Here is a 25,926-nt window from a genome sequence, read left to right as displayed (position 1 = left end):
AAGACGCTCGCGACAGTCAGGTCGTGAAAACGAGGAGTGCCCGACAGAGACTCCGATCGAGACGGAAGTCAACGACGTATACTCGGCCAGCCCATCAGCCTCTCGAAAGGTATGAAGTATAGCTAAAATGTTCCCACATTCAGTCCGATTCCAGCGTGTAGCCCAAGTCGCGACATAAATGTACAAGGCTCTTGCTAAGCTACTAGTCATGCAGGCCCAAAAATGCCTCATGATGGAAGATATCGTAACGGTCAACTTTCTTAGAGTCCTTCATCAGTCTATAAGTAGATAATTCAGATAGAACTATTGTTACAGATACCTTTTTAGTGTCAAGTACCTATTAAAGCGAGTTTAACATCTTTCGGTTCTGTAGCTGATTTAGGGTCGGCGGTAGTAATAAGCAAAGAAAGAACGGCTCGCCAAGGGGTCGCCAAAAGGCTTCAGTGCGCGACTGTCGACTCGGACCCATTAGTGCCAGCGGCCATGCGGCCAACGCCCAAGGGGTGGACTCGGCGGAGAAGTTGGTAGCAGTCGGATAAATGAGACTTTCTCTTGAAAAATCTTATGTCAATGAAGCAAAATATGTCCCAAAAAACATGATGAAGAATTAGCCTAAATGAAGGCAATATCTCTGGGCAATGAAGCTGTTTATTCACGATGGAATTATTTGAGCCTGGAAAGCTACTTAAGCCTGATTGAGGGCAGGTCATTTCGCGTTTCCCACGCGGCCACGCCTATTATCTTACCCTGCCCAGTGCCATCATAGTCTAGAGCACTGGATTTTCGCGATGCAAAATGCAACACGGATTCAAACAGACTCGAACGTTACCAATCCTAGAGACTGACACGGTATATCTGCTTTTTCCGATATTTCACCGGGCGTCGTCCAACCATGGCTTCGAAATTGATAAGCATTGTAATCTACATATCGTTTCAGTAACTCTGACGCATGGTACCATACCGACAAGCGGCCCGCTCGGATCGCGTCACGGCTTCTCGGTGCACGAGTTCAGAAAGACTTCTTATCTCTTTGCGCTCACCACTATTGAACGTGATGTATGTCTTCAAGGCCTTTAGCGCATTAGCTTTCATTACAGGCAGTTCTTGTAATTGTACGCTCCTCTTATCGCCCATGATTGAACGTTCTCATGGATGAACAGTGGTTCCAAAAAAGTTCTTGACGCTCCCTCTGGGTGAAATCAGGCCTACAGGATGGCTTTTCGACCAAGTACGTGACATTCGCGCGATTTTACGTCGATAACGAGATTCTTTCAAGCTTGTTGTACAAACAGATGGAGTTGCTGGGCATATGCATGAATTCTACGATTTGTAAGTCTTCTCTGAGTTGGATGTCAGATTTGGCCATAGAACTTGTGAATGTTAGAGTCTCGAACACCGACTGGGTTGGAGGTGACTCGTATTACTCCTACTTGGAGGAAGGTAACAGGTTTTAATTCATATCCTTTGCACTTATCGACGATTCTGTAGCCGGCAGTTATTGGTTCGTAAGTCGAACGACAAGTGTCCATCGAAACGCCCAGCAAATTTCGCGAAATAGAATGCAATGGTACCAAATGGTATCGTCGTTAACCATACAGTTATCATGAACAAGACGCAAGAGTTCCTCGATTATGTCTTGGACCATCAGGATGAGACCGGATGGCTGGGTCCCGAGGTAGGAACGGACAAACCACGTTTCTTATGGGGAAGGTATCTTCCATTTTTCTTTAAAGGGATGTCATTACTGAGAATCTCGTATTAGGTATCCGTTCTTTTTTGGCGCGATTCAAATGGTCGAATACAATCCTGCACTGACCGATCGCGTCGTAACTGCACTATACAAGTTTGTTGTGGTTGCGAACAAGATGCTCCGGGAAGGACATGGCGTGGATTCCTGGGCACAGACGCGCTGGGAAGACTTTGTCATGGTATTACAGTGGTATGTTGCTCCCATCATTTATGGTGCGGGTTTGTCAATCACGTTCTCAGGCTGTACGATTACCATCCTCAGGGCCAGGAGGACCTTCTTGTGGACACGATGGTGAGATTTAAATGGAGCGGCGTCCCTTGGGAGAAGGTTTTTTCTGAAGAGGTGTACTTTCTCTTCACTCGTACATTCTAACATATCTCTATTTAACCTCTAAAATTTTGCGCTAGTACTTCCCCATAGTGGCAGGTAAGATTCGTTTTCTACCTATGATTCTCAAACCACACACGATACATCTAGTGGAGACGCTCGAAAATCCATTTGGTCTCGAACTTTCGGTAATCTTGTCCTTTCCTATTTATGAAACCTCCTCTAATCCTGCTTATTCGTAGTGGCACGGGGTGAACATGGCAGAAGGTATGAAGGCTCTGCCTGCTACTTATCGGTTCACGCACAACGCGTCGGATTTACAAGCGGCAAGCGACGGATGGGATTTGATGTTCCGCTATCACGGAAGACCATCGGGTGCGTATGCTGCTGATGAAATGCTCGCGGGATTGGAAGCCGTACGAGGGTGGGTTTGCTAGCCGTCACTTCTCTAGATGGTGCTGACGCTCTGATTTAGGACTGAGTAGTGCTTGGTCGTGGTAAGCTTTTTTACATTCTGTGATGGTCTTTGAGACTAAAGCATGTGTAGGAATTAATGTTCTCGTGTGTATCTGTTGCTATCATCATCACTTTTGAACAAACATTTTTTGCAGAGGTTCCTATCTCTACCAAGTTTCGGGGGACCCGAAGTATGCAGACCGGGTATGTTATTTCATTCGCATTCTTTAGTCTTTGCAAATGTCCGTTGTGTGTAGGTCGAAAGGGTGGCTTATAACGCGCTGCCTGCAACGATAACTGCAAGTATGTTCCCGAATCTGGCATCCTTGTAGTTGCTAACATATACGGCAGATATGTGGGGAAGGCAATACCTAGCACAATCGAATCAGATAGCCGCAAAGAATATGACACCGTGCGTTGTCCATTTGATATGATCAACCCCCGGCTGACTTTGTTACAGGAATCCATTTCCGGAAGATGGGTAAGCATCGGTATTTCCAAGTATGCGCTAACTCTAAACTTCGAAGACCCGAATCAAACATCTTCGGTCTAGAGCCCAATTATCCGTGGGAGAATTTCCCTAATTATTTAGAATATTCATGCCTTATGTCGTTTTAGATGCTGTACAGTCAATTTCCCTCAAGGCTGGCCAAAGTACATCACCAACGCTTTTTTGATAACCGGAGACGGCGAGTCTCTAGTTCATCTCTTCCTCGGACCTTTCCGCACATCTACCATCCTGAAGAAAGGTGTATTTTTTCAGCTTCGTACATCCCAGACGTCTGGTCTTAATTTTCGGCAGATAATACAGTCTCGGTTGAGGTGGACACACAATATCCGTTCAGCGATACGCTTACGACGACGGTTACGGCGACGAAGGCCTTTGCGTACTTTGTTCGTATCCCAGGCTGGGTTATTAACGGGGCAATTTCGATCAACGGTAGCACTCCCAAGGCCTTGACACCTAATGAAAATGGATTGCATCCCATCGATATTGGTCCAGGGATCACTGAATTCGTGCTAGAACTTCCGGCAGATATTACCATCGGTATGTATACTTCCTCTTGACCAATATAGAATCCATTCCTTATAAGTGCTGTCTTAGAGAACAGACCCCATGGGTCCATAGCGGTCCACAGAGGTCCTTTGAATTACGCATTTGATAGTACGTCACCAATATTTACAGTTGGTTCGTTTGACGCAAGTATCGTGCGTTCCTTCAGTCCAGCGTTCAGAGACGGTTCTCAAGACCGACCCACGTCAAAGCCTTGCGGTGGATCTCCAGTACGACGCCGCGGAAGCCTGGGAATACGCCATCGATCCTTCTTCCCTGAGGTTCCACCAGCGTCACGTATCCAATTTACCCTCGCCGGTTTGGGATTACGGGCTACCTCCAGTGACGATTACCGCAACGGCTTGTCTCGTCGATTGGCCCGTAGATGGCGATACGTTTGCTGCCAGTCCGCCTGAGAATCCTGATTGTGTCGGACCTGAGAAGGTGATTGTGCTGTCTCCATTTGGGGTATGTGGTTTAAGGCTGTCCGTGTTCTGTTGTAGCTGATCTATCTGTAGGCGACAAAGCTACGTATTAGTGAATTCCCAGTCAAGTCGAATACCCTTCCCGCGGGGTTGGATGATATGCATTTGGAGCAGATTCCCTTACGCAGAACGTTTTGATATCAGAATGATTAAAGTCGAACACCAGACGCATATCTCGTCTGAGCAATTATTATAAATGGACGTTTGATAGGAAGAGTGTGTATGCTGATGAAACTGTGGCTATGAAGGTCGAGATTCAAGGGACGCTGAAAATCCATGATGATTCTTGGATCCGCGAGACGACGACGAAGTAGACGCGAGAAGACCAGATTTTCTGCTGTCTTGCACGGTAGCTTGACCCAAGACTCGAAAGGAAAGAACATGTAGACAGCCCGTCAATCATTTTCGTGGAATAGATGATAATGGTTCTACGGTGAACGTGAACGTCACGGTAGACGCTCCAGATCGCTACGTTGTAGCAGAGTGACCCCGCAAAAAAATAGCTGAATAGCTGATGAAGACCCGAAGATTGGTCACTGGTCAGACATCCGTATCAGTGATACGAGAGATCCGTTACAGTACCCACCAAGAGAGACAAAAGGTGGACTGGCCTGACTCCTGAGGATATTGACTTCAATCCTAAAATAAATACCACGCGAGAGGCGGTCAAATACACGGTGGCGTGGGACTTTCTGCACTTTTTCGACATCTTCCTTCAAGAGAGGAATTTCATGACTCTACGTTTGAGTCTATAGTATTAGTAAGTATATCTTGACTTACTATTTGCTGTTGCGCTTTCTAATAGATTTTTCGCAAAGTATAACTGACTTTGATACTTATATGGTATGGTTCAGGTGACTTTCTCGGGTAGAAGATAGATTGCTGATAATGTGATTGTTCTAGATGAATGGAAAATGTCCTCGATGCGGATTCACTGAACATCATATCTCGTGGTCAGCAAGTGATGATTTGAGTTCCAATCGAGCTCGTATCGTGGACCTATTGCGGTCGGGGGAGTCGTCGCTCACTGTTGATCTATCACCAGTTCATGAAAGCTCTCAGCGCTTAGAGAGTCGTCTCTCGGATCTTAACTCCAAATTATCAGAACTCAATGCTGTGGTAGATCGTCTTCATACTGAACGACAAAATATCCAATCTGACCTCGATGCTCAACGATCTCTCATGGCTCCTGTGCGCCGCATTCCAGCAGATATCCTTCTACAAATCTTCGAATTGCTATCTGTAGATGAAGAATGCAACCTTGACACTGCAAACGCACCCTGGGTGTTTGGACATGTGTGCTGTTTCTGGAGGACCATCGTTATCACGTCCCCTGTACTATGGTCTACTATCCGTACACATCTTAATCCTCTAGTTCACCCCCGCAAAATTTCTGCAGCCCTTGAAAGGCATATCGAGCTTTCATCTGAGTGTCCCCTCCACTTGGATATTGATTTGTATCGCAATGCTGACAGCGAGACGATTCGCCAGGTTGTTACTTTGATTGTTCGTCACTCCCTTCGGTGGGAGACCCTGAAAATTACTCTGTCAGCAAGCACCTTGCCAATGTTCTCTCGGGTGAGCGGTCGTCTACCTCGACTTCGCTCCCTGGCAGTGTTTGTGATGAATTACTACGGAGATGGAGCCATCGTACCCGAGCCGTATTCATTCTTTTCCGTCGCACCCGCTCTTACAGAAGCAAAGATTCATTGCATCCCAGTATTTGACCTTCCAGTACCACTTCCCCAGCTACGCACCTTTGATGGTTACTTTCGCAATCCTAGCGAGGTGCACGATCTCCTGAGGCGGGCGCCCAATCTCGTGAAATTTGCATTTTCAAGTATGGTCATTTCACGGGACACCAATCCATCGCCACTATTCCATGGATCTCTGCGCAGTATCACAGGTACATCGCATGAGCTGAGGATTTTATCTGCCGGGACATTCCCGGCTCTCGAAGAAATTAATGGGAGAGAGAGTAAATGGGACGATGAAGCAATAGACATGATAGACCGTATCGCAGAACGGTCGGGTTGCTCCATTCGTACCTTTCATGCAGGATCCATTCTACCTTTCACTCGGTTTTGCGTACTCTCATCGATCGGAACATCCTTGACGGAACTCAGTATGACGATGGGAGGCTGGAACGGTTCGAATGGCCTTATACCTAATCTTTCCATTTACGTTGCTCTTCTGGTTTCAGAAACGCAGCCGACCCTTCTTCCTTGCTTACGCGAACTCACCCTCAAAGAATTCAGCGGCTACAATAGCAAAAAGTCGGCAATATTCACATGTCCAGAGTTCTATGAAATGGTGCGATCTAGGTTAACCCCTCCCGCTCCCGTTTCACGCCTAAAGGTATTGACCTTGGTACTACGACGTTTGGAATATCAAGACTTAAAACCTAGGGACCCGCGGTTTGATCCTTTGTGGGCTTTGGAGGAGGAAGGGTTAGTGGTACATGTTGTGCCACCTTGGGAAGATGTGGTTGGTGGTTAAGAGGAATAAACCAAATACCGTGCTGAGTGCACAAGCAACCTCGTGACGTTTCCTTCGCAACTGGATCGATACAAGATCAAAAGGAAGAAAGCTATACAAAAACATTTATTTTGAAGGGTAATTTTTGGCCCAAATTTCATTTCTTAGCAGGATCTACGAGCTTTTCTCTACAAAAGACGGTGCAGTGATGTTTGAGAGGAACGTTAAAATCAATGACGTCAGTATCGGCCGACAAGTGATGTCACTGTCACTGTAGTCACAATGCCGCTGTGACGCGTTGCTCTCTAGTTCTCTCTTATTCTACAACGATGTCGACGTCCAGAGGCCGGGTCGAAGACACCTATGAAGCGCAAAATGACCAGCGACTAGACGAGCTTCATTCCAAGATACGTACGTTGCGTGGCGTTAGTCAAGATTCCTTCGCTGTATTTCGCAGCGCTGACATCCAGTTTGCAGATTACTACTGACATTAACGATGACGTTGAGCGACAGAACCTAATGCTCGACGACACAGTATGAAATTTCTGCATTTTCTTTACGGAACTTCAATTGTTACCATGTATAGGGCAATTCATTTTCCTCCTTTGGCGCTACGCTAGCACAGACATCTCGGCGGGCCGGGCAGGCTTTCGGTATAGGCCAGGGAGGGTTGAAGTCATGGCGAGTAGCCATGTACGTCGTCCTAGGATTCATTGGACTCTGGCTGTCTCTGAAAATATTTTGGTGGTGGCGGTCTGGATGAATTAATTTTTTTTGCTTATTACATGTGCGCAACGTTTCTTCTTCTATTTTTCTTTGCTAACTACAGAAATTCTTCCAGGCATCCCTTGTATTTATTGACTTCAATGGATTTTTCGTCATTCTTGAACATGCGCAAGTTTCACCGGCCTGGTTCAGGGGACCTTCAGACTATATGCTGAGATGCTCCTTGGCTCAAGATGACTGACCGAGTATACCGTAGAGACACGTGTCGTCTTGATCCTCTCCCGCGACTTACGACGGGTCATTTTCTCCTGCGACCTGTGTGAACTCCCGCGGGACTTCGCTCAGAATCCTCTTACTCCAGAAGGCCATTCGTATCTGCTCGCTTATCCAGCGCCGATGACCGTCTGAAGGACTTGATAATCACCTTCGCTGTTGAACAGGTGGTGAGGCGAAGATATTGCGCTGACCGGCGGCGAAGAATCAATGTCGAGGCTCTGGTATCAGCTTCTATCACGGCGTACGTATCATTTTAAAGCTAATTGAACGTATATTGACTAATCGTCAGCAGCCAATGAAGTATTTGGAAAGCCTAGAACAGATTCGTGCACTTGTTTCCTGACCCTGCATTCTTCCGGACACCTGCTGACATTCATCATAGAAAGCTTCAGTGACTCGGGCAAGGGTCATGTAGCCTCGCATGTCAGTTGGCTTTGTTCATCATATATTGGTCTGGAACTGATTACGACTAGGCGAATTCCTTCCGGTCTTGGGTACCATCTTTATTGTTTCCTGGCCGCATTCTAAGGACTTCCTCCATTCCGAGACATCAACCGGCACCAGCCGCGATCCTATCTGTAGTCATCACTCTCATCTTCGAGCTAAGATGCGGACTTTTTCACGGTAATCTCCGTGGCCGCGTTTCATTTTATGTAACTTCTCTTTCCCAATCGCGACCTTTCCCATCTTTTCTCGACTTTAGCAATTGAGTCTAGGTTCCGAAGGTCGTTGCAAAATGACAGCATAATATCAGATGATTATGGTTGGTTGGTATAGTAAGTGTGTCGTCCACGTACCAATCAAGTACTCGTCCTTTGCATAGATGAATGAGAAATTCGAAGAACTGATTTTATCTGCAGCTTTCTTACAAACCAGTCATCTGACCGCGCTACGGAAAAGCAATCCGAGTCCTGCTATTGGCTGCGAACTGAAGTAATGACGGCAAGTGCGATAGACCAGTCTTCGCCTCAGACATTCCCAAAGCGGTATTATTTGCCCACTTCATTTTCCGGGCCAAACATATATTCCTTTGTGTCCCTTCCCCGTCGCTATCTCTTCATCGTAAATGCGGACATTTGTCGTTTCTATTTTTGCTCCTATGTCCCCACATCGCAACACGACGTGGAGGCTGTGATCCCCGCACTACAATTGGTATCGGCACAGACTGAGGCCTGGGTCGGCAGGGTGTAATTTTGGGGACATCAAGCATCCGTAGGGCGCGTATCTTATCTCTTCGCCTTTGACAACTCGTTTAATAGATTATTTCGCTTGTGCTTCATAGACCGCCTTCGAATGCCCGTCCGACTGAGACCAGAGGTGTTGTCTCATCATCTCCAGCTCAAGCGCAGAATTTTGAAACAAATTCAAGAATCTAGCTTCGAACATCTATCTACGTCTATCCGCATTAGACGCGATATCTAGCCAGATTAAGCAACGAGTGCCTCCCAAGATTGACATGTAGTGCCTCAAACTAGTGCCCTTGGCTTCAAACTTGGCCCATGCTTCAAGTATATCCCTGCCGCGTCCTTGACTTTCAACTGCTCGGGTCGGTAGCGCACTGTTACCGTAAGTTCATGGCCAAAAACATCTGTTGTACCCATCTTTGGAGTGAGATGCGGGGTCAAAAGCAGCTGATCTGTGTCTGGGAAAATGCGGGGTCGGAATCATATGCCCATTTGGCATCAGAAGCGCTCAGCTGGCTCTTGCCTTGTGTTCCGCGAGTTCGCAGGATGAACTGGTCACATGTGAACCACCGGCTCAATTCAAAGGATGACCTCAGAGGTCAGTGGGTTCCCTACTTCTTGTCCCTACCTTCATCATCACAACCGTGAGCCGACAATATATCTGTCTCGTATATGACGGCGCTTATGCATTTCCAGGTGAATTTGCGTGGTTGCAGTCCCTTGGAGGTGCATTGCAGCTTCTCAGCTTCGTGGATCTTCAATAACCGGTTTCACACCGTATTCGCACGGACAACTCATTCTCGTGCAGACTTGATATCGATACACGTATTCACCCGTGAAGTACTTCCTCTTCGACCATGTCGTCTCCGTCCGTGTCGCCTGCGTCTGCGCCTGCTAAGAAGCAGCCGTATCCATTCTGGCTTGGTGGTATGTCGACGATCTTGATCGCGTGCCAATGCTGACAAGCGGATAGGCGTCGCTGCTACCATCGCGGCTTCTATTACACAGTGCGTAACATTCATCTCCCACGCTGCGCAGATCCGTCATCCTTAATGGCATACCCTTCCAGTCCTCTAGATCTAACTAAAGTCCGGCTACAGGCATCGGGGGACAAGCGCATGATAGAAAGTATGAAGAAGACTGTACGCACAGCAGGTTCGTTCCGACTCGTGGGTCTTCCGTAATATCTCATAACTTGTTGGTCAGGCGTGCGTGGTCTCTTCGATGGTATCTCTGGAACGTGGTTACGTCAGATGTCCTATTCGATGTGCCGATTCTGGGCATACGACGAGAGTAAGAAGATAGTTGGTGCGGGGAAGGATGCACCAGCGTACAAGTTGGCTCTTGCTGGCTCTATGGGTGCGGTTCCTTAATCATTCGTTGTCTGTCATAGACAGCTTACGTCGCTCTAGCTGGTGGAGTTGCTGGTTTTGTTGGGAATCCTGGAGGTACGTGTTACATGTTTCCCGAGGGGCACACGTTTTGAACGTGTTTCCAGAGATCGTCATGGTGCGTCTCCAGGGAGATTTCGCAAAGCCGCCGGAGAAGAGATTCAACTACAAACATTGTATCGATGCGCTGTTTAGGGTGAATCCACTCGTAATTCCTTGTTCACGCTCAACTTATCGGACTCCGTTAGATGGTCCGCGAAGAAGGTGTTTCTTCGCTTGCCCGTGGAGTGGGACCCAACGTGTTCCGTTCCGTTCTGATGAACGCCAGTCAGCTTGCTTCGTACGGTTCTATTTTTATTCGCGTCACACAAGTTCTAAATACGTCCGAAGATACGATTTCTTCAAGGCTGAGCTCTTGAAGACTCCATACTTCCATGACAATATCGCTTGCCATTTCGCTGCAAGCTTTGCTGCTGTTCGTAGACCCTTACCTTGCACGGTTCGTGTCTTAATTATCATATAGGGCACCGTCGCGACAACTGTCTGCTCTCCTGCGGATGTATTGAAGGTCTGTACTCTTTTCAATTCGCGCTCTCGAGCCTGACAGTATCCCGTCGTCAGAGTCGTATCATGAACGCGTCAGGACCAGGATCTAATGTAAGCACTCTACACTACTTCTCATGGTGAAACTGAGTTTTCCGTGATAGTCTACTCTTGCTGTCATCAAGACTTCGTTAAAGAATGAGGGCGCGATGTTCATGTTCAAAGGCTGGTTACCAGCTTGGACTCGTCTACAACCAACGACGATTCTCATCTTCTTGACGTTGGAACAATTGAGGAACGGGGTTGATTATTCGAGGAGCAAAGGCTATACGTTCTTGTGAAGTTCGATAGTAGAGGTGGAGTGTAATAATATTAGCAATATATACCGAAGTGAACATGAAGTCATCCCTTGTGAACGAATTGGTAAACATCTTCAACCTTCTCGGTCCGACCTATACAAGTTGTACACTCAGATCCTTGGACTGGTCCTAGCTCATTTCGAGATTACCTGGTCTAATTTATCATGAGGCGCTTACGACTTCCGAAAACCATTGAGCTATTCTTCACAAGAGGCGAGTTTTATTCGAAATACAATAAGCGGGTGTGCGCTCTTCGCCAAGTGAAGTCCGAGTGGCAATTGTCATTGTAACAATTAAGAAACAATTAGTTGTACACGGTCACGGTACTTATAAAGAAAGGGGCCTTGGTGAAATATATAGAGCCCCTGTTCAGATTACAGAACACCACCACCATGACTGCACATCCTACACCACAATCCATAGATACTGCGCCCATATTTCCGCCTGAACTCATGGATCAAATAATCGACGCTCTTTCCGACGATGTTTATTCTCTCACAGCCTGCGCGATTGCGTCTCGCCAGCTCGTTTACCGCAGCCGATATCACTTATTCCACGCCATACGCTTTAAATTCATCCCACATAGGTCGTTCAATCGCTGCGAAAACTTCTCGAAGAAATGTCACAATGCTGCATCACTTGTAAAGAGTCTTACCATTAGCGAAGATAACGTCTGGTACGTTGGCCCCTCGCCGACATGGGTTGCCTCCGAACCGCAGTTGCCTATCGCCTTGGGCATGATGAAGAACTTGACAACCTTGCGTCTCGTCAAGGTGAAACTAATCGATGTTGATATCATCTGGCCTGGAATCGAGGAGTTAGAAATTAACGAGTGTTCTATGACGAACCTTGGCACCTTCCTCAGTGGGTTCCACGGACTGCATAAGCTAGTGCTACGTGACGTAGGCATTATTGAAGAGACATCCTCATCATCTGGAGTTTCTCTTGACATTGAAGACCTGGTGATCACCAGCGCGCTGTGCAGTTTAACGGACGCAAATATCATCAAGTGCCTCCTCCCGCTCCTCTCCAAGCCATCTCGCATTCGACGGCTTACCTATCCACTCTACTATCCTGAGTGGGACGTTCCACAATACGACGTAATCCCCTATACGCACCTCGACGAGCTGTTTCTGGAGGGGGCATCCAACACCGAGATCCCCATCCCCGATATCCAGAACGTCACCAAGTTTCGCTTATTTGTGACTTCTCCCGGACGCTGGGATCCGACAGATGCGTGCAAAGCTTGCGACGAACTGACAGATTGGCTCATACACCTTCTTTACAAAGCCCAAGGTGGCTGCTTAAAGGAAATCCAACTGGAGTACTCTCTGGGTGGCATCTCTGGTAGCCCGGATAAGTGGGCAGAACTCGATAAATTTCTGGCAAAGATGGAATTGAGGAAGGTTGAGCTCGTGTTCAGCGCAGCCCGATATGAGTGGGATACGGCGGAACGGGAAAAAGCGAATTGGCCGTTGTGGGAAGGCGAGCTGGAGGGGTTGATGAACAAGCATGTGGCATACTTTGAAGAAGTTAAAAAGCGCGGATTGTTAATGGTGTCCAGGAGATATCGTTAAGACCGCCTCTTTCGTATACATGCTGCCATCCACGCATGAGTTTTGTTTTTGGAATCATCGAATTAATATATAGGATATCATATAATGACACGCATTTTACATGAACCGCCTCCTGAATCAGAATAAAGTCAGCGAGTGCGTCAAAACGCAATGACTGCGGGACCACCTCCTCTCATGCTCTAGGGGCGTAACAAGACTACAACAGTACCAAGCAGCAGTGCCAGCCATCCTTGTATTTGGCAGGACAAAACCACATCACCGTTTGAAGATGTCGGAGTCGGTATTGCAGTAACCACCGGAACCCCGAGTGAATTGGTTGAATCAGCGACGGGAAGACCAGTTGGAGCTGATTCGGCGGTTCCTGTAGGAAAGTCAATGCGGTCATCATTGACAAGCAGCGTATGCCTGAATAAGCGCACCATATAGATTGTCGCTGGAAGAAGCCTCTCTTACAGCTTCGATAAGCTTATCCGAGGCATCTTCCGGTACTGTGGAGAGCAATCCTATCCGGGGAGAGTCCACAGACGGATACGACAGGTTGCCATAATGAAACGCAGACAAGACACTACATTCGGTGAGTACGTTGAGCCGGGATCAATGACAAACGCCGGAAGACCCACCCCTTCAAAAATGGATCTCCAAGACACCAGCTGTAGAGAGGGCCTTCACCGAGAACAGGCGTGTCAGTGGCGGCAATGTTTGCTGTACAAATGTCCACATTATCGGCGTGTGCTTGAACGATGAAGTCGCGCGGATCAACGGGGAACATCTTCCCTCCGATCTGAAAGGCTAGCGTGTGAGGGGTGGAGCAAGAGAATTCTGTCCCTCCCAGCTGAGCATAAATTACGTCTATGACATCCGAAGGGCCGCGTACGAGGGTGTTACCCTGGCGCACGTTCAAGCCAAGACAAATGTGTGTGACAATTCAATACACTCACGGTATCAACAAGACCAGAAACCGCAATGTCCGAAGAAGCGAGGGACGAGTTATTCAATTTCTGCCCATCCAAATATACGGCATCAATAAAGATTTCCCAGTTGATGGGGTATTTCTGGGTGTGTGTGAATCAGTGACAGTAGTAGAAGCTTCTAGGTTAGACGTACTTCATTCGGAGAATCGGTGGGCCCGACCAGACCGCCCTCTTTGCTGGAATATGAGCGGATGGGAACCCAAGTAAGACTCTCGTTCTTGATACCAGCGGGGAGCTCCCCAATGCTTAGCTGCCCAACATTACCCTCTCGAGATATAGTGTTCCGTTGCAAGGTCACTGTGAACATTGGAGCATTCAACTCTGCTTTAGCCACGAGCCGAACAACGAACGGGCCCATGGATGCGTACGAATCAGTAATGACGGATGTCCATTCGGCAGCGGATGAGTTTAAACGTGATTGCCGACGCTGGGATCCGATGCGGTTCGCGATGGCAGGAAACACAGGAGGCATAGAGTTAAGGCGTGGAAGAAAACGTGTTCCAAAGTTTCCTTGGCGTCGTGGGCGACTCCTAGCAGGTAGCACATCTCTTCTCCGATGCTGGGAAAGCGATGCGTGTTTATTGAAGAATACGTCTGACCAGATGAAACTGTTCAAGAAACTATTATAAACGGAAGAAATATAGGACTGGAAAAACAAACCTGTTGCTTGGAAATCCAAGGCCGAAAATCCCTGCTGCTCCGGTGTCGAGCACACTCGTATTTGTATCATTTATTGCGGCAAAATACTGGCCATCGAGGCACAATCCTGCAAGGGAAACTGTATCCTGTCCTATAATGCCAAGTGCATAGGTCCCTGTTCGCGAATCACCATAAAATAGCTGAGCCTCGAGACCTGTTGATGTAAAGTTCGTTTGAGGGTATAGCGATACTTCAGTCATACAGCTTTCGGATGTGCAAGCATCAGAAATAGCCCATAGATCAGAGGAGCCGGTATCTTAAGAAATAGATAAATAGATCAACGTCCATTATGAATGTGGACGTACCAAGCACGAGCGGAGTAGAAGTGTTTCCTATAGTCACCAAAACATGGTATGTTCTGTCGATGAGACATCAATACGATGATGAGAAATACGATAGAGAACGCTTACACGTCAAAATAATCACCTAAGCCAATGGCACCAGAAAGTTCACCGCGCTTTTTCAACAGCGACCGGGATGCTGACTCTTTTCTGAATATAGGCACGTGTATTCCACCATTTGTTCGAACAGCATGTCTCGCCGAGAGCTTTTGAATATCCGCAAACGCCAGAACTGAAAGAAGCTGAATTGACAAGACCAGCAAGCCTCGGCGCATGTCGGAGAGAACAAAAAGATTATGTCCACCTTCGACCCAGAAAACTGAGAAGAAGGAAAGGTGAAAACTTAAAGAAAGCGATCTTGCCACGAGCTCAGGTTGCTCTGAGCAAGTGAACACCTTGGCGTTTCATGTGCCTGGAAGAAGGAAAGAAAGAGAATCCGATTCCGAATCTTGAGGATCACATCCGACGTTGATCGCACGGACCGGATCCGCCGTCCGACGACGCATCTGGCAGAGAAAATCACTTCAAGCTGCGTTGAAGCCATTCGGACTTATAAAAAGCCCTTATTGGTAAATTCCCGGTGGATGTGGGGGTAGGGGGATACAACTTCAATCTCGTGCCTTACTCGGTTAACGCAAATCAGATAGGGAAAGCCAAGGGAAGGCGATTGATCCTACTTGGATACTACAGTGGTATCCTATATAGACTCGATACAAACGGTAGCATTACAACAGCGACCCCCCCCCGCGAAAAGAACTGACACCAGAAGGCCATGCGCAGGACCCTGTGGCAGCTGTCAAGAAAGTTTTGAGTGCTTAGTTTCGCCACACGATGAAGTCAAGCTCATCAGATGTCGAGAGTTCATAGTACATAGTAAGCTGCTGCCTTGCCAAGACTAGTGCTGAGAAACGCGGCAGCAGTGCGTATACCTTGCCCTGTTTTGCTGAAGACGGTCGGACGGCACGGAGACTCATTATCAGCAAGACATAAGCAACCTCATCATATTCTCGCAAGGAAGAAGTTCCCAATGCAGTCCTCTTCCCTAATCCTTGTAAGAGAGCCCAAGTGTCGAATTACTTGGAGAAAGCTGCCAAGCCTCTTGATTTTTTGCGACGCTAAGTGCTCGACCTTGGCTAGACCACTATGACAACGAAGATGGACCACGAGAGACGACATGCCAAGTAGACAAAAGAAAAGTAACGTACCTTTAAGAACATCAACTGGCGATATTTTTGATGGAGATGATGCCATGTATACAATGTGCATAACCCCCCACCGAAAGCGCGCTTGAGCCTCAATTGGATTTCGCCTTGATTTTGAGGTCCCGAATTGATCTGTAGGGATTTTAGCCCAAAGAATAGAACTCCAGGGTTTGATCCCATGGTTCAAGATAGCATATTTTTGTGTCCTAAAATAAAAATCAGTTCTCAAGACACTCTAACCCAAAGACCCACTCGGACGCAGTGCAGTCTTCCTGACTTAATGCAAGGCTTCATTGTCCTGCGATTGAATCTTGAGTCTCGCGTGAACCTGCCAAACTGGAAGCAAATTTACCAAGAATGTCATGGAAGAGGATTGGGACTATTTTGGTCCAAAACTGACCTGCAGTGGGCTCTTTATCCAGTGGGGCCTATGAATTGGAGGTCAGCTTTGTTTATGGGTAGAGAGAATTGAATACCGGTAATTGAAATATGCCGCGGACCACTTTGTACCGCTACTGGCGCTGTCTTGCCGACGGCTTGTACTTCGTCATACCAAGTACTGCAAATTCGCTCGGTTCGCTGTCTCACTGTGAGGCGAGTAGTGCGAAGACGCGCGGGATTCAAGAGATCCCACGCTTGTTGGTGTAAATGAATGTTTGATGATATGAGTACTTATTAGCTAGCCCGAGTCGCAGTTTTATTGAAGTCTCGGAGCTTTAACGTGCCACGCTGATGTGGGTGTTTGTGGGCGCTCTTTACGCTTTTCTGCGCGCCCCTTTGTACCTGGTGGTACTGCGCATTGAAATACCATCAGCCAACATCACACAGATAGACCGAGCTGACACAAGAAAACAAGGCACGTTTGACAATTTGATGCACCGCGTTCGCCGATACGAGTGGTTGGAGTGATTGCGTGACACTACTTCCATATATTAGAATGTCCTCATAACACCTCCTAATGGTAGGTAACACCACAACAAGCTGTGTCCGCAGTATCGTACTGGGGTACAAAGTTTCCTCGTTAGAGAGTCTACTGATAGTTCCCTCAGGCGGCAGGGGGCCCCGGGGGGGGGGGGGGGCTGACTCCTACGTAGAGCATCGGCTCAATGAATTTCAGGGGTATTTCTGATCTAGGGGATATTGGTCGCAAACGCGCTGTGAAATTATTAAATGATGATGACTCATGTCAGCTGCACCTGGGTAATCAATAATACTTAGTGATGCTTCTCCACTATGCAGCAAGGGCCGAGGGTAGAGCACCGGGAGAATATAGATTCCCTTCTGCAAAGAATGAAAGACATGGCCCCGGTATGCTCCTGTCGGTGACTGCCAATCGAACAGCGCTTGGTAGAAGTGCCAAGTGACATAGAGTTCGAGGTCCGCAGAAGGGGGGGCTGCGTAGTCACCGCCATTCAACGTCAGCTGTATTGATACGCAGTGATTGGAAAGCAAGGGAATTTGAATCTGCCGAAAAGTAAAAATCTGAATGGGTGGGACCACGAAAAAAATTCCCCCCAGGCTCTATTCGCAAGATGATTCGTACCTAAAATATGATGTTTTCAAGGAGAAGGTTCTTCAACATGGGAATATTTCCAAGACTTTCTTGGCTGCAGGCTGGCCGATAGTGTTTCATGATGAGTCAGCACCGGAAATGGCAATCACTGCGAGCAGTGCGGTCTGTACATTGCTTTCTCCTTTTACCTTCATTTGGTACCCTCATTTCCTTCTATTCGTCCTCGTTTTCCGTGCTGGTTCTCGGTGTACCAAGGCGAGAATATACGCGGTATTACTGACACCAAATTCGACCTCGAACCCTAGCAAATCGCCGTACAGAGGCGACCATATGTCTTTTCTCAGACGTTCTAATCAGCGAGAAACCGAATACGACGAAGAAAATGACGACACTATTGACCCAGAACTTCGCCTTCGAACCGTCCGTACTGCAGCGTCGGCAATAGCAGAGTCGATACGGTCCGAACAGAGAGCTGAGAAGAGGAGGAAGAGGAAACGGTCCAGGTTCTTTCGAAAGAGTGCTGAGAAGAAAAAACCTGAGCCGACACCTGTCGATGCGGCGCCTTCGACAGAGGTACCCGGTGAGCGGAGGAATGTCTACGTAAATCATCCTCTGGGAGTGCTAGAAGTCGATGTTCACGGGGAACCCATTGCTCGCTATGAGAGAAACAAGGTCCGGACTACCAGTGAGTACTTTTATTATCATTCTTCAGCTCATATTAAATCACATCCTAGAATATACCATTCTAACTTTTATTCCCAAGAATCTATATGAGCAATTTAGGCGGTGCGCTATCATACTCTCCAGGCCTTTTTATCGTGTTTATCTATCAATTCAGGGTGGCAAACTTATTTTTCCTTACCCTCGTCGTGCTTCAACGTGAGTGTGAGCTCGGGCTTGCGTTCGCGCTCGCGTTCTTGTCCTGGACACCTCTAACGACGTTCCGCAGTTTTCTCCGTATTCGACGCAGCATCGGGCGCCATCTCAGTCCTACCGCTTGCTTTCATTCTCACAGTAACCGCCATCAAAGATGCTGTAGAAGATTATCGCCGTGCGACTCTTGACGAAGAGGTTAACACGTCGGCGGCAACAAAATTAGGCTCTTGGCGTAATGTCAACCAACCGACAGACCCCCGGCCCTGGTTTGAAAAGATGTTGGGCATCAATCCACCGGGCAAAGTTACTAAAGGCGTACGCAAACTTCGCGACCGAGAGGCTAATGAGGCAGGCCACGGCGTACGCGTCATGCTCAGCAAAACTAGTGACACCTCCACCGTGCTTTCACATGATGATCCGTCCACCACGAGTTTTGATCTTGATCACGTACGCACAGGTGCTGGTCGGCAGTTAGACGATATCCAGAGCATTGATTCCCATAGTTACCCTCCTCCAGACGCATCATCGTTTTCTGATACATCAACCCAACGCAATTCCACCACGGATTTCCGGCAATTCAAACAGAATGACGGTTCCCAGTCTACTCTTGGTGTAATTGACTGGAAACGGCGAACTGGAGGCTCTGCGCGCTGGGAGAGAACACTATGGAAGAAGCTGGAAGTCGGGGACATTGTCCTTTTACGGGACAACGACCAGGTTCCTGCCGATATCGTCGTTCTCTCGACGTCGGATCCCGATGGAATGTGCTATTTGGAGACAAAGAACTTGGACGGCGAGACTAATCTAAAGCCTCGGAAATCCATCAAAGCTACTTCTTCCATATCCTCCGAGGACGATATCGAACGTTCATCGTTTTATCTTGACTCCGAGCCACCCCACCAGAATCTTTATCTCTATCATGGCGTTCTTCGCTACAAAGATACCGTCACGGGCGAGAAGAAGCAAGAACCGGTTACGATCAATGAAATGCTTCTTCGTGGATGCGCCATCCGCAATACCACTTGGATTATCGGATTAGTTGTTTTTACTGGCGCGGACACCAAGATCATGTTGAATGGAGGTGCTACCCCATCGAAACGTTCTAAAATAGAGAGGGAGACGAATTTCAACGTTATCGTCAACTTCGGTGTTCTGGTTTTTATGTGTACCATTGCGGCTATCTTCAATGGCATACAGGATGCGCAGACAGGCACTAGTGCCGAGTTCTTTGAGGCTGATTCGGACGCGACGGATTCGTCAGTCGTGAATGCCATAATAACCTTCGTGTATGTCTAAGCTCTTTGCTTTCGTGGATGACTACTCATTATGCCGCCTGAAGGTCATGTCTCATTGCTTTCCAAAACATTGTACCAATATCACTGTACATTTCTATCGAAATCGTCAAAACGATACAGGCCTACTTCATTTCCCAGGACGTGGATATGTACTACCAACCTTATGACACGCCTTGCGTTCCCAAAACATGGAACATCTCCGATGACTTGGGGACAAATCGAATATGTGTTTTCCGACAAGACCGGTACGCTCACGCAAAACATCATGGAGTTTCAGAAGTGCTCAGTTCATGGCGTCACGTATGGGGAGGGCGTGACGGAGGCGCAACGCGGTGCTGCTACCCGAGAGGGCAATGCGGACTCTCTTGACCCCGGCGGCTTAGCGGAAAAACTCGCAGCGCTCAAGCAGCAGATGTTGAGTGTTATGGAACGGACCTTCAAGAACCGATACCTCCAGCCGGAAAAGCTGACATTGGTGTCACCCAAACTTGCACAGGATTTGGCGGACCGTTCGTCTGAGCAGCGGGGTCACCTTATTGCCTTCTTCCGAGCGCTGGCTTTGTGCCACACAGTCCTCTCAGACAAACCCGAACCTCAGGAGTTACCGTATCACTTGGAATACAAGGCTGAATCTCCAGACGAGGCCGCTTTGGTGGCTGCCGCTCGAGATGTTGGGTTCCCCTTTGTCAAGAAATCGAAGGATACTTTTGACATAGAAGTCATAGGCCAGTCGGAGAAGTACACGCTTTTGAAGGTACTCGAGTTCAACAGCACCAGGAAACGCATGAGCGCGGTTTTCCGGTGTCCGGATGGGCGGTTGATCCTTTACTGCAAAGGGGCGGATAGTGTCATTTACGCACGCCTTGCAAAAGACATCGATCCTGTCTTGAAGGAACAGACGAGCAAGGACATGGAGATGTTTGCCAATAATGGACTCCGAACGCTGTGTATTGCATACCGCTGGCTCACCGAGGAAGAGTATTTGACGTGGTCTAGAACATACGACGCTGCCACCAACGCTATTGAAAACAGGGACGAGGAGATTGATAAGGCGAACGAGCTTATCGAGCACTCGTTGGAAATACTTGGGGCTACCGCACTCGAAGACAAGTTGCAAGAAGGTGTTCCAGAGGCCATCGAGACCTTGCACCAAGCCGGGATCAAGCTATGGATTTTGACAGGTAAGGTCGTGTTCTCATCAAAGGTAGTTTTTCCTGAGAACCTATACCCCTAGGTGACAAACTCCAGACCGCCATTGAAATCGGTTACAGTTGCAACCTGCTCAAGAATGACATGGACCTGATGATTCTTTCTGCCGATTCATACGAGCAGGCTCGCTCGCAGATAGAGGCCGGTCTCAATAAGATAGCATCTGTCTTAGGTCCGCCATCGTTTGATCCTCGGAAGCGGGGTTTCTTCCCTGGTTCGAAGGCGTCGTTTGCTGTGGTGATTGACGGAGACACCCTTCGACATGCGTTAACTCCCGAGCTTAAGCCCTTGTTCCTTAACCTTGGTACACAGTGTGAAACTGTTGTTTGCTGTCGTGTTTCTCCTGCTCAAAAAGCGTTGACTGTGAAATTGGTACGCGCCATTTTTATTTTAGTTTTATGACGTTTGAATGTAGTCTTACCCTGGATTGCAGGTCAAGGAAGGACGCAAGGCCATGACGCTGTCCATCGGTGATGGTGCTAATGATGTCGCTATGATTCAAGAGGCGAATATTGGTTGCGGACTGTTCGGTCTAGAGGGTTCACAGGCCGCCATGTCTGCGGATTATGCTTTTGGGCAGTTCCGATTTTTGACTAAGTTGTTGATTGTCCATGGCCGGTGGTCATATCAGCGCGTGGCAGACATGCACAGCAACTTTTTTTACAAGGTACGGAAGCTCCATGTAGCAAGCGAGACCACTAACGCGCGCATTCCAGAACGTCATCTGGACCTTTGCTCTGTTTTGGTATCTGCCCTTCAACAAGTGAGTTCCTACAACGTATCTTTTGACGTGCGCCAAACAAGTTTTATAGTTTTTATGGGACGTATCTGTATCAATACACGTTTATCTTGCTGTACAATCTTGTATTCACATCACTTCCCGTTATTATCCTCGGAGGTATGATCATGAATTGATAATTCACATGTGCCTCACTGACAACCATTTCTATAGCATTCGACCAGGACATCAACTCCAAGGCTGCGCTCGCTTTCCCGCAGCTCTATGTTCGGGGAATTCGCGGCTTGGAATACACCCGGGGAAAATTTTGGGTCTACATGTTAGACGGCTTGTATCAGTCTGCGGTTGTATTCTTCATGGCGTACTTGGTCTGGACGCTTGGTCTCTCCGTGTCGTGGAGCGGGAAAGACATGAACTCTTTGGCCGACTTTGGAACAACAGTTGCGGTTTCCGCCATTTTCTCCGCGAACACTTATGTCGGAATGAATACTCACTAGTATGTCATTCTTCTGTGAACGAGAACTTTGTTACTAAAGCTTGCGGGTAGCTGGACCATCATAACATGGATTGTCGTCTTCGGTTCTAGCATTGTCATGCTGCTATGGATCATAGTATATTCTTTCTTTTTCAGTTCCGACTTCATCGATGAGATGCAGATCTTGTTCGGTGGTGTCCCTTTCTGGGCGACGGTTGTGTTTTCTACCGTTGTTTCCCTTGGTATGTTTGTAATTCTTCAAAGATACCATCTCATTCACGCCGTGTTATTGTTCGTCAGGTCCCCGCTTCGTGTGCAAATTCTTTTCTTCAGCATACCTACCTTTGGATAAAGAAATCGTCCGTGAAATGTGGGTCAAAGGCGATCTCAAGGATCAACTTGGGATCCGGCACCGGAAGGCTAAGAATCGCAATGGCGACACACTGGAAGCAGCACCTATGTTCGGACACGGTCGTAGCCAGTCGGAGATGTCCCTCAGCAACACTCCATATGAGCCCGCACTGACATCAAGCCCTGGCCCTGGCAATCAGCCTCGACGAACAGATCTAGATACACCACCACTCGACACCAATCTCTTCACCCCGTGGTTTCAATCGGCAGAACGAAACTCCAGCATCATACTATTCCGTTTCCGACATCCCTCCGCCCTCGCCACTACCATCACCCAAGTACCGTTATACTGACGGCTCGATCACGAGCACACCGCCCAGCAGGAGAACAAGCATTGCCACGACCCATCGGGGCAATCGTGCCTCTAGCCCGCCACCTTTATCACCACCCGTCATCAATGTGCCTGCCACCCATGGACGATCAATGCCGTACGATGCTGGAGACGCCTATGAGATGGATGTGCGGAATCCACCGTCTGTATCAAGCCACAGTCATCACCATGTCGACCGGTCGACAGCGAGTGAGGCGTCGTATGCTACTGCATATGATGACCTCCATGCTTCGGATGAGACTATGGTTGGTAGTCCTCCCGCGTCTTCTGCCGGCCATCTCGCACCTGGTCCGCGATCAGGTGAAGGCGGGTATTATTCTGGGCAATACCTACAGTCTCCTACGTTCCAGCAACAACAGGAGCAACCGTCTGATCCGCAATACGATGACCGACGTGCTAGCACTGTATCTTGGCAGGGCGGCCAAGCGCTATAGTTTTTCTTGTATTATCTTTCTGCAAGGTACCTTCAGTAGGGTGTACTCCCTATACGTACTTACATTATCTCTCATCTTGTGTCTTTTCAACTCTTTCCCCCTCCCATCGCAATCCTTTCACATGGAATCTGGACTTTGTTATATACTCTAATTACCTCTAACAATGATCATGATGCAACCACCTATACCATGTAGAATATTATTATTTCTCTAACTTCTGCTTTCATTGCGTAAAATTCAGCAAGCCTGACTACACATGTGGCTGTGCGACGGTCTTTTCTTGTACTTCCCGACGACCATGGCCTCATCTTGAACAGTTTATTTTCTTTCAAAGACAGCCCTCGTATAATACTGGTGCCATGGAAGGTGCCGGTAGCTCCTATCTTTATACCGGGGGTCATCAAGGAAACCCGTGAGTACAAATCCTAATATTAACACTGCTGCGTCGAACATGACTTTTACAGTGGTGTCGTCCAGGAATTCGTCAATGAAACCTTTGCCACCAGCAATGAACCGTCTACAAGGTCCGAGCTTCTAACGTCGCCGTCGCAAGAGACGGGTGCCGTTCAGCGCCACAGGCGACGACGAAATGGACCGTCCGAACGATTTCGTAGAGAGCGCGAGCTAATCCATGGCCAAGCATCCCACCAACAGCTGCTACGTCTTTTAATCAATCAAGAGTACGAGGCGAACAAGATGCGCAAGGCTATGGTCGTTGTACTGGAACGACTCGAGCAGGAAACGCAGCGTGCATCTGCTGCTGAGGAGTTTTCAGCGCAACTCGTTCAACGATTTCAGTTATTGAACGAAGGTCGATTGAAGATGCATGAGGAGCTCATCGAGGCCAAGAAGCAGCTGGAAATGTACCGTATCCAGTATAACCATGCTCGGTCGGAGATTAAGAGGGGAGAAGAGGTGTTGGAGACGGTGTCTGGCCAGCTGCAGAATGCAGAGAGAGACGCTGTACGTGCACGGTCGCAATGCCCACAAGACAGGAAGCAGAAGCGTGCTGTGCTCGAGGCTTTGATAGAGGGCAGACGAATGGGTATGTTGTCGGGATATGCCCAAGCTCAGCGGGAGATCGGAGAATTCAGGCCGCCTCAAATTGCGGGCACTGAAGAATACGAATCTGAAGAGGAGGAGGAAGAAGAGTTCGAGGAGGAAGAAGAAGAGGACGAGTACGAGGAACCACCACAGCAAGCAGTACCCAGGACCGATACCGCATCTTCGTATTATGTCGTCCCAGCGCCACCACAACCTGTTGTATATGCCGCGCCTCCAACAGTTCCTTCTACTCATACAGTATCTCCAACTGGTACAGAAGAACCACTCCCACCTCCTTCGCCTTCTGTTCGCGAATTCCATGTCGAAGTTCCTCCTGCGGAATATCCACCGTCTTACCATCATCCTCAGTATGCCAGTGCTCCCGATAACTTCATACCAACATTGGACGCCAGTGGTACCATCAGCATGCCTCCCCCGCATGAGTGGAATAGCTCAATGCGAGCAGCGTCCCCACAACCAGAACCAGACAAGAAGGGCAAGGGTAAAGCGAGGAACGACGATAATTTCTCTGAATACAGCTATACAGCCCCGGGCCAAACGACCTCTTTTAATGCATCGGTAGACACCTTGACCTGGTCTAGGGATCTTGGAACCCGATGGTAGGGGGCAAATTTGGGAACCTGGACCCGATAAGAGAGAGCTCGGCGAGCCTCGACTGATGTACCACTTCCTCCAGTGCAAGGACGCCCATCTTCTGTGCAATCTCATCTGAAGAGCCCCAACATCACCTCAGCTGGGAATAGTCCGCCTGTGGGCATCAGTGTCCAGACTCCGGTAATTTTGATGGTCAACATGTAGCATTCGTTTTTCTAATTTTCATTAGTCTTCGCATACGCCCTCATCTGCAAAAAGGACCTGCTAGTCGAAGACAAGAGAGTTTTTCTAACGATAGACCGCCCTCCCGACAACACCCATTACCTCCCCATGACCAGGTTCAGCTTTCGCCTAATCACGAATGGGACCAAACGGCGCCAAACTGGGCCCCAGCGAGGCCTCCCTCCTCTCAATCTCAACAACCACAAGGCCGGCCTTCATCTGCATATTCTAATCCTACATGGCAGGCCCCACCATTGAGACAGCAAACGTCAAATCCGTCTGACTCTCCTCCCCTACTCAACCCTTTCCCTCCTCCCCGCGCTCCAAGTTCTCACTCCCGACATAAATCAACCGGGGCTCTTACTCCCGAGATGGTCTCCAATCCCTTGCCTTCACGTGCGCGCACGCCGAGCATGCCTTCCCAGAACCTCCTTACACCCGATATGGGCATGAACCCCCTTCCTTCGCTCCGCCGCGTTCCCTCAAACCTCTCTCAACGCTCTCACGGCAAATTCGAGCACTTTGACCAGGAAAGCTACGTTGACCCTGCTATCATCGGAGGCGGGGAGAGCCAGGTAGATTTGAGCAGGATCCCGAGCAGACCTACAAGCAGCGTGGGCTTTGGGCTAGCACGAACCAAGTCGAGAGGCTCCACTGTTCGCGGAGAATAGCTGTTTCGGCCGTCGTTACTGATATCTCCTTGATGCTCCATTTGGAATCAGCCACCTCCTTGTACCTTCAATCAGCATTACTCACGCTCGGATGTCCCTACCTAGGTTCTGTATCCGTACGCCTCACTTCATACGTATTTCGCCAACCCCTCGGAAGCTGCTTTATTAGTCTCCCGCCGATCTATACGCGTTGGAATGACAAAGCGCAAAATGGGAATCTATGTATACTATACGCGGAACTGGCATGCTACTCAGTTCGCATTGAACACACT

General features: G+C 48.4%; 9 protein-coding genes across 9 annotated transcripts; 7 read left to right on the top strand and 2 right to left on the bottom strand.

Moving 5' to 3' along the window:
- Positions 1-1,054: 1,054 nt before the first annotated feature.
- EV420DRAFT_1646051 (uncharacterized protein) lies at positions 1,055-4,210 on the top strand (the record flags this gene model as incomplete). Its single annotated transcript, XM_060477855.1, has 23 exons — positions 1,055-1,112; positions 1,161-1,228; positions 1,277-1,329; positions 1,385-1,440; positions 1,489-1,505; positions 1,559-1,710; positions 1,763-1,939; positions 1,990-2,077; positions 2,158-2,176; positions 2,228-2,265; positions 2,320-2,505; positions 2,563-2,574; positions 2,625-2,638; positions 2,689-2,737; positions 2,791-2,836; positions 2,885-2,945; positions 2,994-3,014; positions 3,061-3,099; positions 3,152-3,282; positions 3,336-3,581; positions 3,639-3,698; positions 3,757-4,055; positions 4,106-4,210. The coding sequence occupies 23 exons, from the start codon at positions 1,055-1,057 to the stop codon at positions 4,208-4,210; spliced, it is 1,995 nt and encodes a 664-aa protein (XP_060327646.1).
- Positions 4,211-4,778: 568 nt separating this feature from the next.
- Positions 4,779-6,814, top strand: EV420DRAFT_710951 (uncharacterized protein). The gene is made up of 3 exons (XM_060483175.1): positions 4,779-4,832; positions 4,891-4,915; positions 4,976-6,814. The coding sequence occupies exons 2-3, from the start codon at positions 4,913-4,915 to the stop codon at positions 6,569-6,571; spliced, it is 1,599 nt and encodes a 532-aa protein (XP_060327645.1). The 5' UTR covers positions 4,779-4,832; positions 4,891-4,912; the 3' UTR covers positions 6,572-6,814.
- EV420DRAFT_710879 (uncharacterized protein) lies at positions 6,726-7,343 on the top strand. Its single transcript, XM_060483174.1, has 3 exons — positions 6,726-6,975; positions 7,028-7,084; positions 7,137-7,343. Exons 1-3 carry the CDS (start codon positions 6,880-6,882, stop codon positions 7,311-7,313), a joined length of 330 nt encoding a protein of 109 aa, XP_060327644.1. The 5' UTR covers positions 6,726-6,879; the 3' UTR covers positions 7,314-7,343.
- Positions 7,344-9,593: 2,250 nt separating this feature from the next.
- EV420DRAFT_1646049 (mitochondrial carrier domain-containing protein) lies at positions 9,594-11,011 on the top strand (the record flags this gene model as incomplete). Its single annotated transcript, XM_060477854.1, has 11 exons — positions 9,594-9,663; positions 9,710-9,743; positions 9,806-9,891; positions 9,943-10,095; positions 10,149-10,184; positions 10,235-10,323; positions 10,376-10,467; positions 10,518-10,602; positions 10,651-10,695; positions 10,749-10,784; positions 10,835-11,011. 11 exons carry the CDS (start codon positions 9,594-9,596, stop codon positions 11,009-11,011), a joined length of 903 nt encoding a protein of 300 aa, XP_060327643.1.
- Positions 11,012-11,294: 283 nt separating this feature from the next.
- On the top strand, positions 11,295-12,642 carry EV420DRAFT_1560203 (uncharacterized protein). Its single transcript, XM_060473809.1, has 2 exons — positions 11,295-11,636; positions 11,685-12,642. Exons 1-2 carry the CDS (start codon positions 11,422-11,424, stop codon positions 12,604-12,606), a joined length of 1,137 nt encoding a protein of 378 aa, XP_060327642.1. The 5' UTR covers positions 11,295-11,421; the 3' UTR covers positions 12,607-12,642.
- EV420DRAFT_1560196 (aspartic peptidase domain-containing protein) lies at positions 12,643-15,031 on the bottom strand. Its single transcript, XM_060473808.1, has 8 exons — positions 14,687-15,031; positions 14,582-14,634; positions 14,238-14,532; positions 13,711-14,185; positions 13,545-13,658; positions 13,227-13,492; positions 13,026-13,171; positions 12,643-12,967 (listed from the first exon to the last, which is right to left on the bottom strand). Exons 1-8 carry the CDS (start codon positions 14,890-14,892, stop codon positions 12,786-12,788), a joined length of 1,737 nt encoding a protein of 578 aa, XP_060327641.1. The 5' UTR covers positions 14,893-15,031; the 3' UTR covers positions 12,643-12,785.
- A 1,897-nt stretch (positions 15,032-16,928) lies between these two features.
- Positions 16,929-17,443, bottom strand: EV420DRAFT_1560181 (uncharacterized protein; the record flags this gene model as incomplete). Its single annotated transcript, XM_060473807.1, has 3 exons — positions 16,929-17,015; positions 17,080-17,212; positions 17,392-17,443. Coding segments are annotated over 2 exons (216 nt in total), but the record flags the coding sequence as incomplete, so codon positions are not given.
- A 70-nt stretch (positions 17,444-17,513) lies between these two features.
- On the top strand, positions 17,514-23,362 carry EV420DRAFT_1560180 (uncharacterized protein). Its single transcript, XM_060473806.1, has 14 exons — positions 17,514-18,017; positions 18,067-18,118; positions 18,171-18,211; positions 18,282-19,494; positions 19,548-19,680; positions 19,745-20,684; positions 20,738-21,084; positions 21,146-21,379; positions 21,429-21,475; positions 21,525-21,610; positions 21,665-21,947; positions 21,999-22,168; positions 22,227-22,530; positions 22,646-23,362. Exons 1-14 carry the CDS (start codon positions 17,663-17,665, stop codon positions 23,100-23,102), a joined length of 4,662 nt encoding a protein of 1,553 aa, XP_060327639.1. The 5' UTR covers positions 17,514-17,662; the 3' UTR covers positions 23,103-23,362.
- Positions 23,363-23,368: 6 nt separating this feature from the next.
- On the top strand, positions 23,369-25,228 carry EV420DRAFT_710664 (uncharacterized protein). The gene is made up of 2 exons (XM_060483173.1): positions 23,369-23,514; positions 23,567-25,228. Exons 1-2 carry the CDS (start codon positions 23,462-23,464, stop codon positions 24,768-24,770), a joined length of 1,257 nt encoding a protein of 418 aa, XP_060327638.1. The 5' UTR covers positions 23,369-23,461; the 3' UTR covers positions 24,771-25,228.
- The last annotated feature ends 698 nt before the right edge of the window (positions 25,229-25,926 follow it).

The sequence above is a fragment of the Desarmillaria tabescens genome (assembly GCF_030435595.1).
Source record: "Desarmillaria tabescens strain CCBAS 213 chromosome Unknown EV420scaffold_33, whole genome shotgun sequence".
Lineage (NCBI taxonomy): Eukaryota > Fungi > Basidiomycota > Agaricomycetes > Agaricales > Physalacriaceae > Desarmillaria > Desarmillaria tabescens.
The sequence above is the reverse complement of the archived record's forward strand: the minus strand, read 5'-3'. Positions and strand labels throughout refer to the sequence as shown.

Excerpts from the sequence above, each read along its gene's own strand:
- EV420DRAFT_710879 (XM_060483174.1), top strand. The coding sequence starts at position 6,880 with ATGTCGACGTCCAGAGGCCGGGTCGAAGACACCTATGAAGCGCAAAAT. Across the intron at positions 6,976-7,027 it reads AGATACGTACGTTGCGTGGC|ATTACTACTGACATTAACGA; the intron begins GTTAGTCAAGAT and ends TCCAGTTTGCAG. Across the intron at positions 7,085-7,136 it reads ACCTAATGCTCGACGACACA|GGCAATTCATTTTCCTCCTT; the intron begins GTATGAAATTTC and ends TACCATGTATAG.
- EV420DRAFT_1560203 (XM_060473809.1), top strand. The coding sequence starts at position 11,422 with ATGACTGCACATCCTACACCACAATCCATAGATACTGCGCCCATATTT. Across the intron at positions 11,637-11,684 it reads TCGTTCAATCGCTGCGAAAA|CATTAGCGAAGATAACGTCT; the intron begins CTTCTCGAAGAA and ends AAAGAGTCTTAC.
- EV420DRAFT_1560196 (XM_060473808.1), bottom strand. The coding sequence starts at position 14,892 with ATGCGCCGAGGCTTGCTGGTCTTGTCAATTCAGCTTCTTTCAGTTCTG. Across the intron at positions 13,493-13,544 it reads TTTCTGGTCTTGTTGATACC|GGTAACACCCTCGTACGCGG; the intron begins GTGAGTGTATTG and ends AACGTGCGCCAG. Across the intron at positions 12,968-13,025 it reads TTCCAGCGACAATCTATATG|GAACCGCCGAATCAGCTCCA; the intron begins GTGCGCTTATTC and ends ACTTTCCTACAG.
- EV420DRAFT_1560180 (XM_060473806.1), top strand. The coding sequence starts at position 17,663 with ATGTCTTTTCTCAGACGTTCTAATCAGCGAGAAACCGAATACGACGAA. Across the intron at positions 18,212-18,281 it reads TACCCTCGTCGTGCTTCAAC|TTTTCTCCGTATTCGACGCA; the intron begins GTGAGTGTGAGC and ends GACGTTCCGCAG. Across the intron at positions 21,085-21,145 it reads AAGCGTTGACTGTGAAATTG|GTCAAGGAAGGACGCAAGGC; the intron begins GTACGCGCCATT and ends CCTGGATTGCAG.
- EV420DRAFT_710664 (XM_060483173.1), top strand. The coding sequence starts at position 23,462 with ATGGAAGGTGCCGGTAGCTCCTATCTTTATACCGGGGGTCATCAAGGA. Across the intron at positions 23,515-23,566 it reads GGGGGTCATCAAGGAAACCC|TGGTGTCGTCCAGGAATTCG; the intron begins GTGAGTACAAAT and ends TGACTTTTACAG.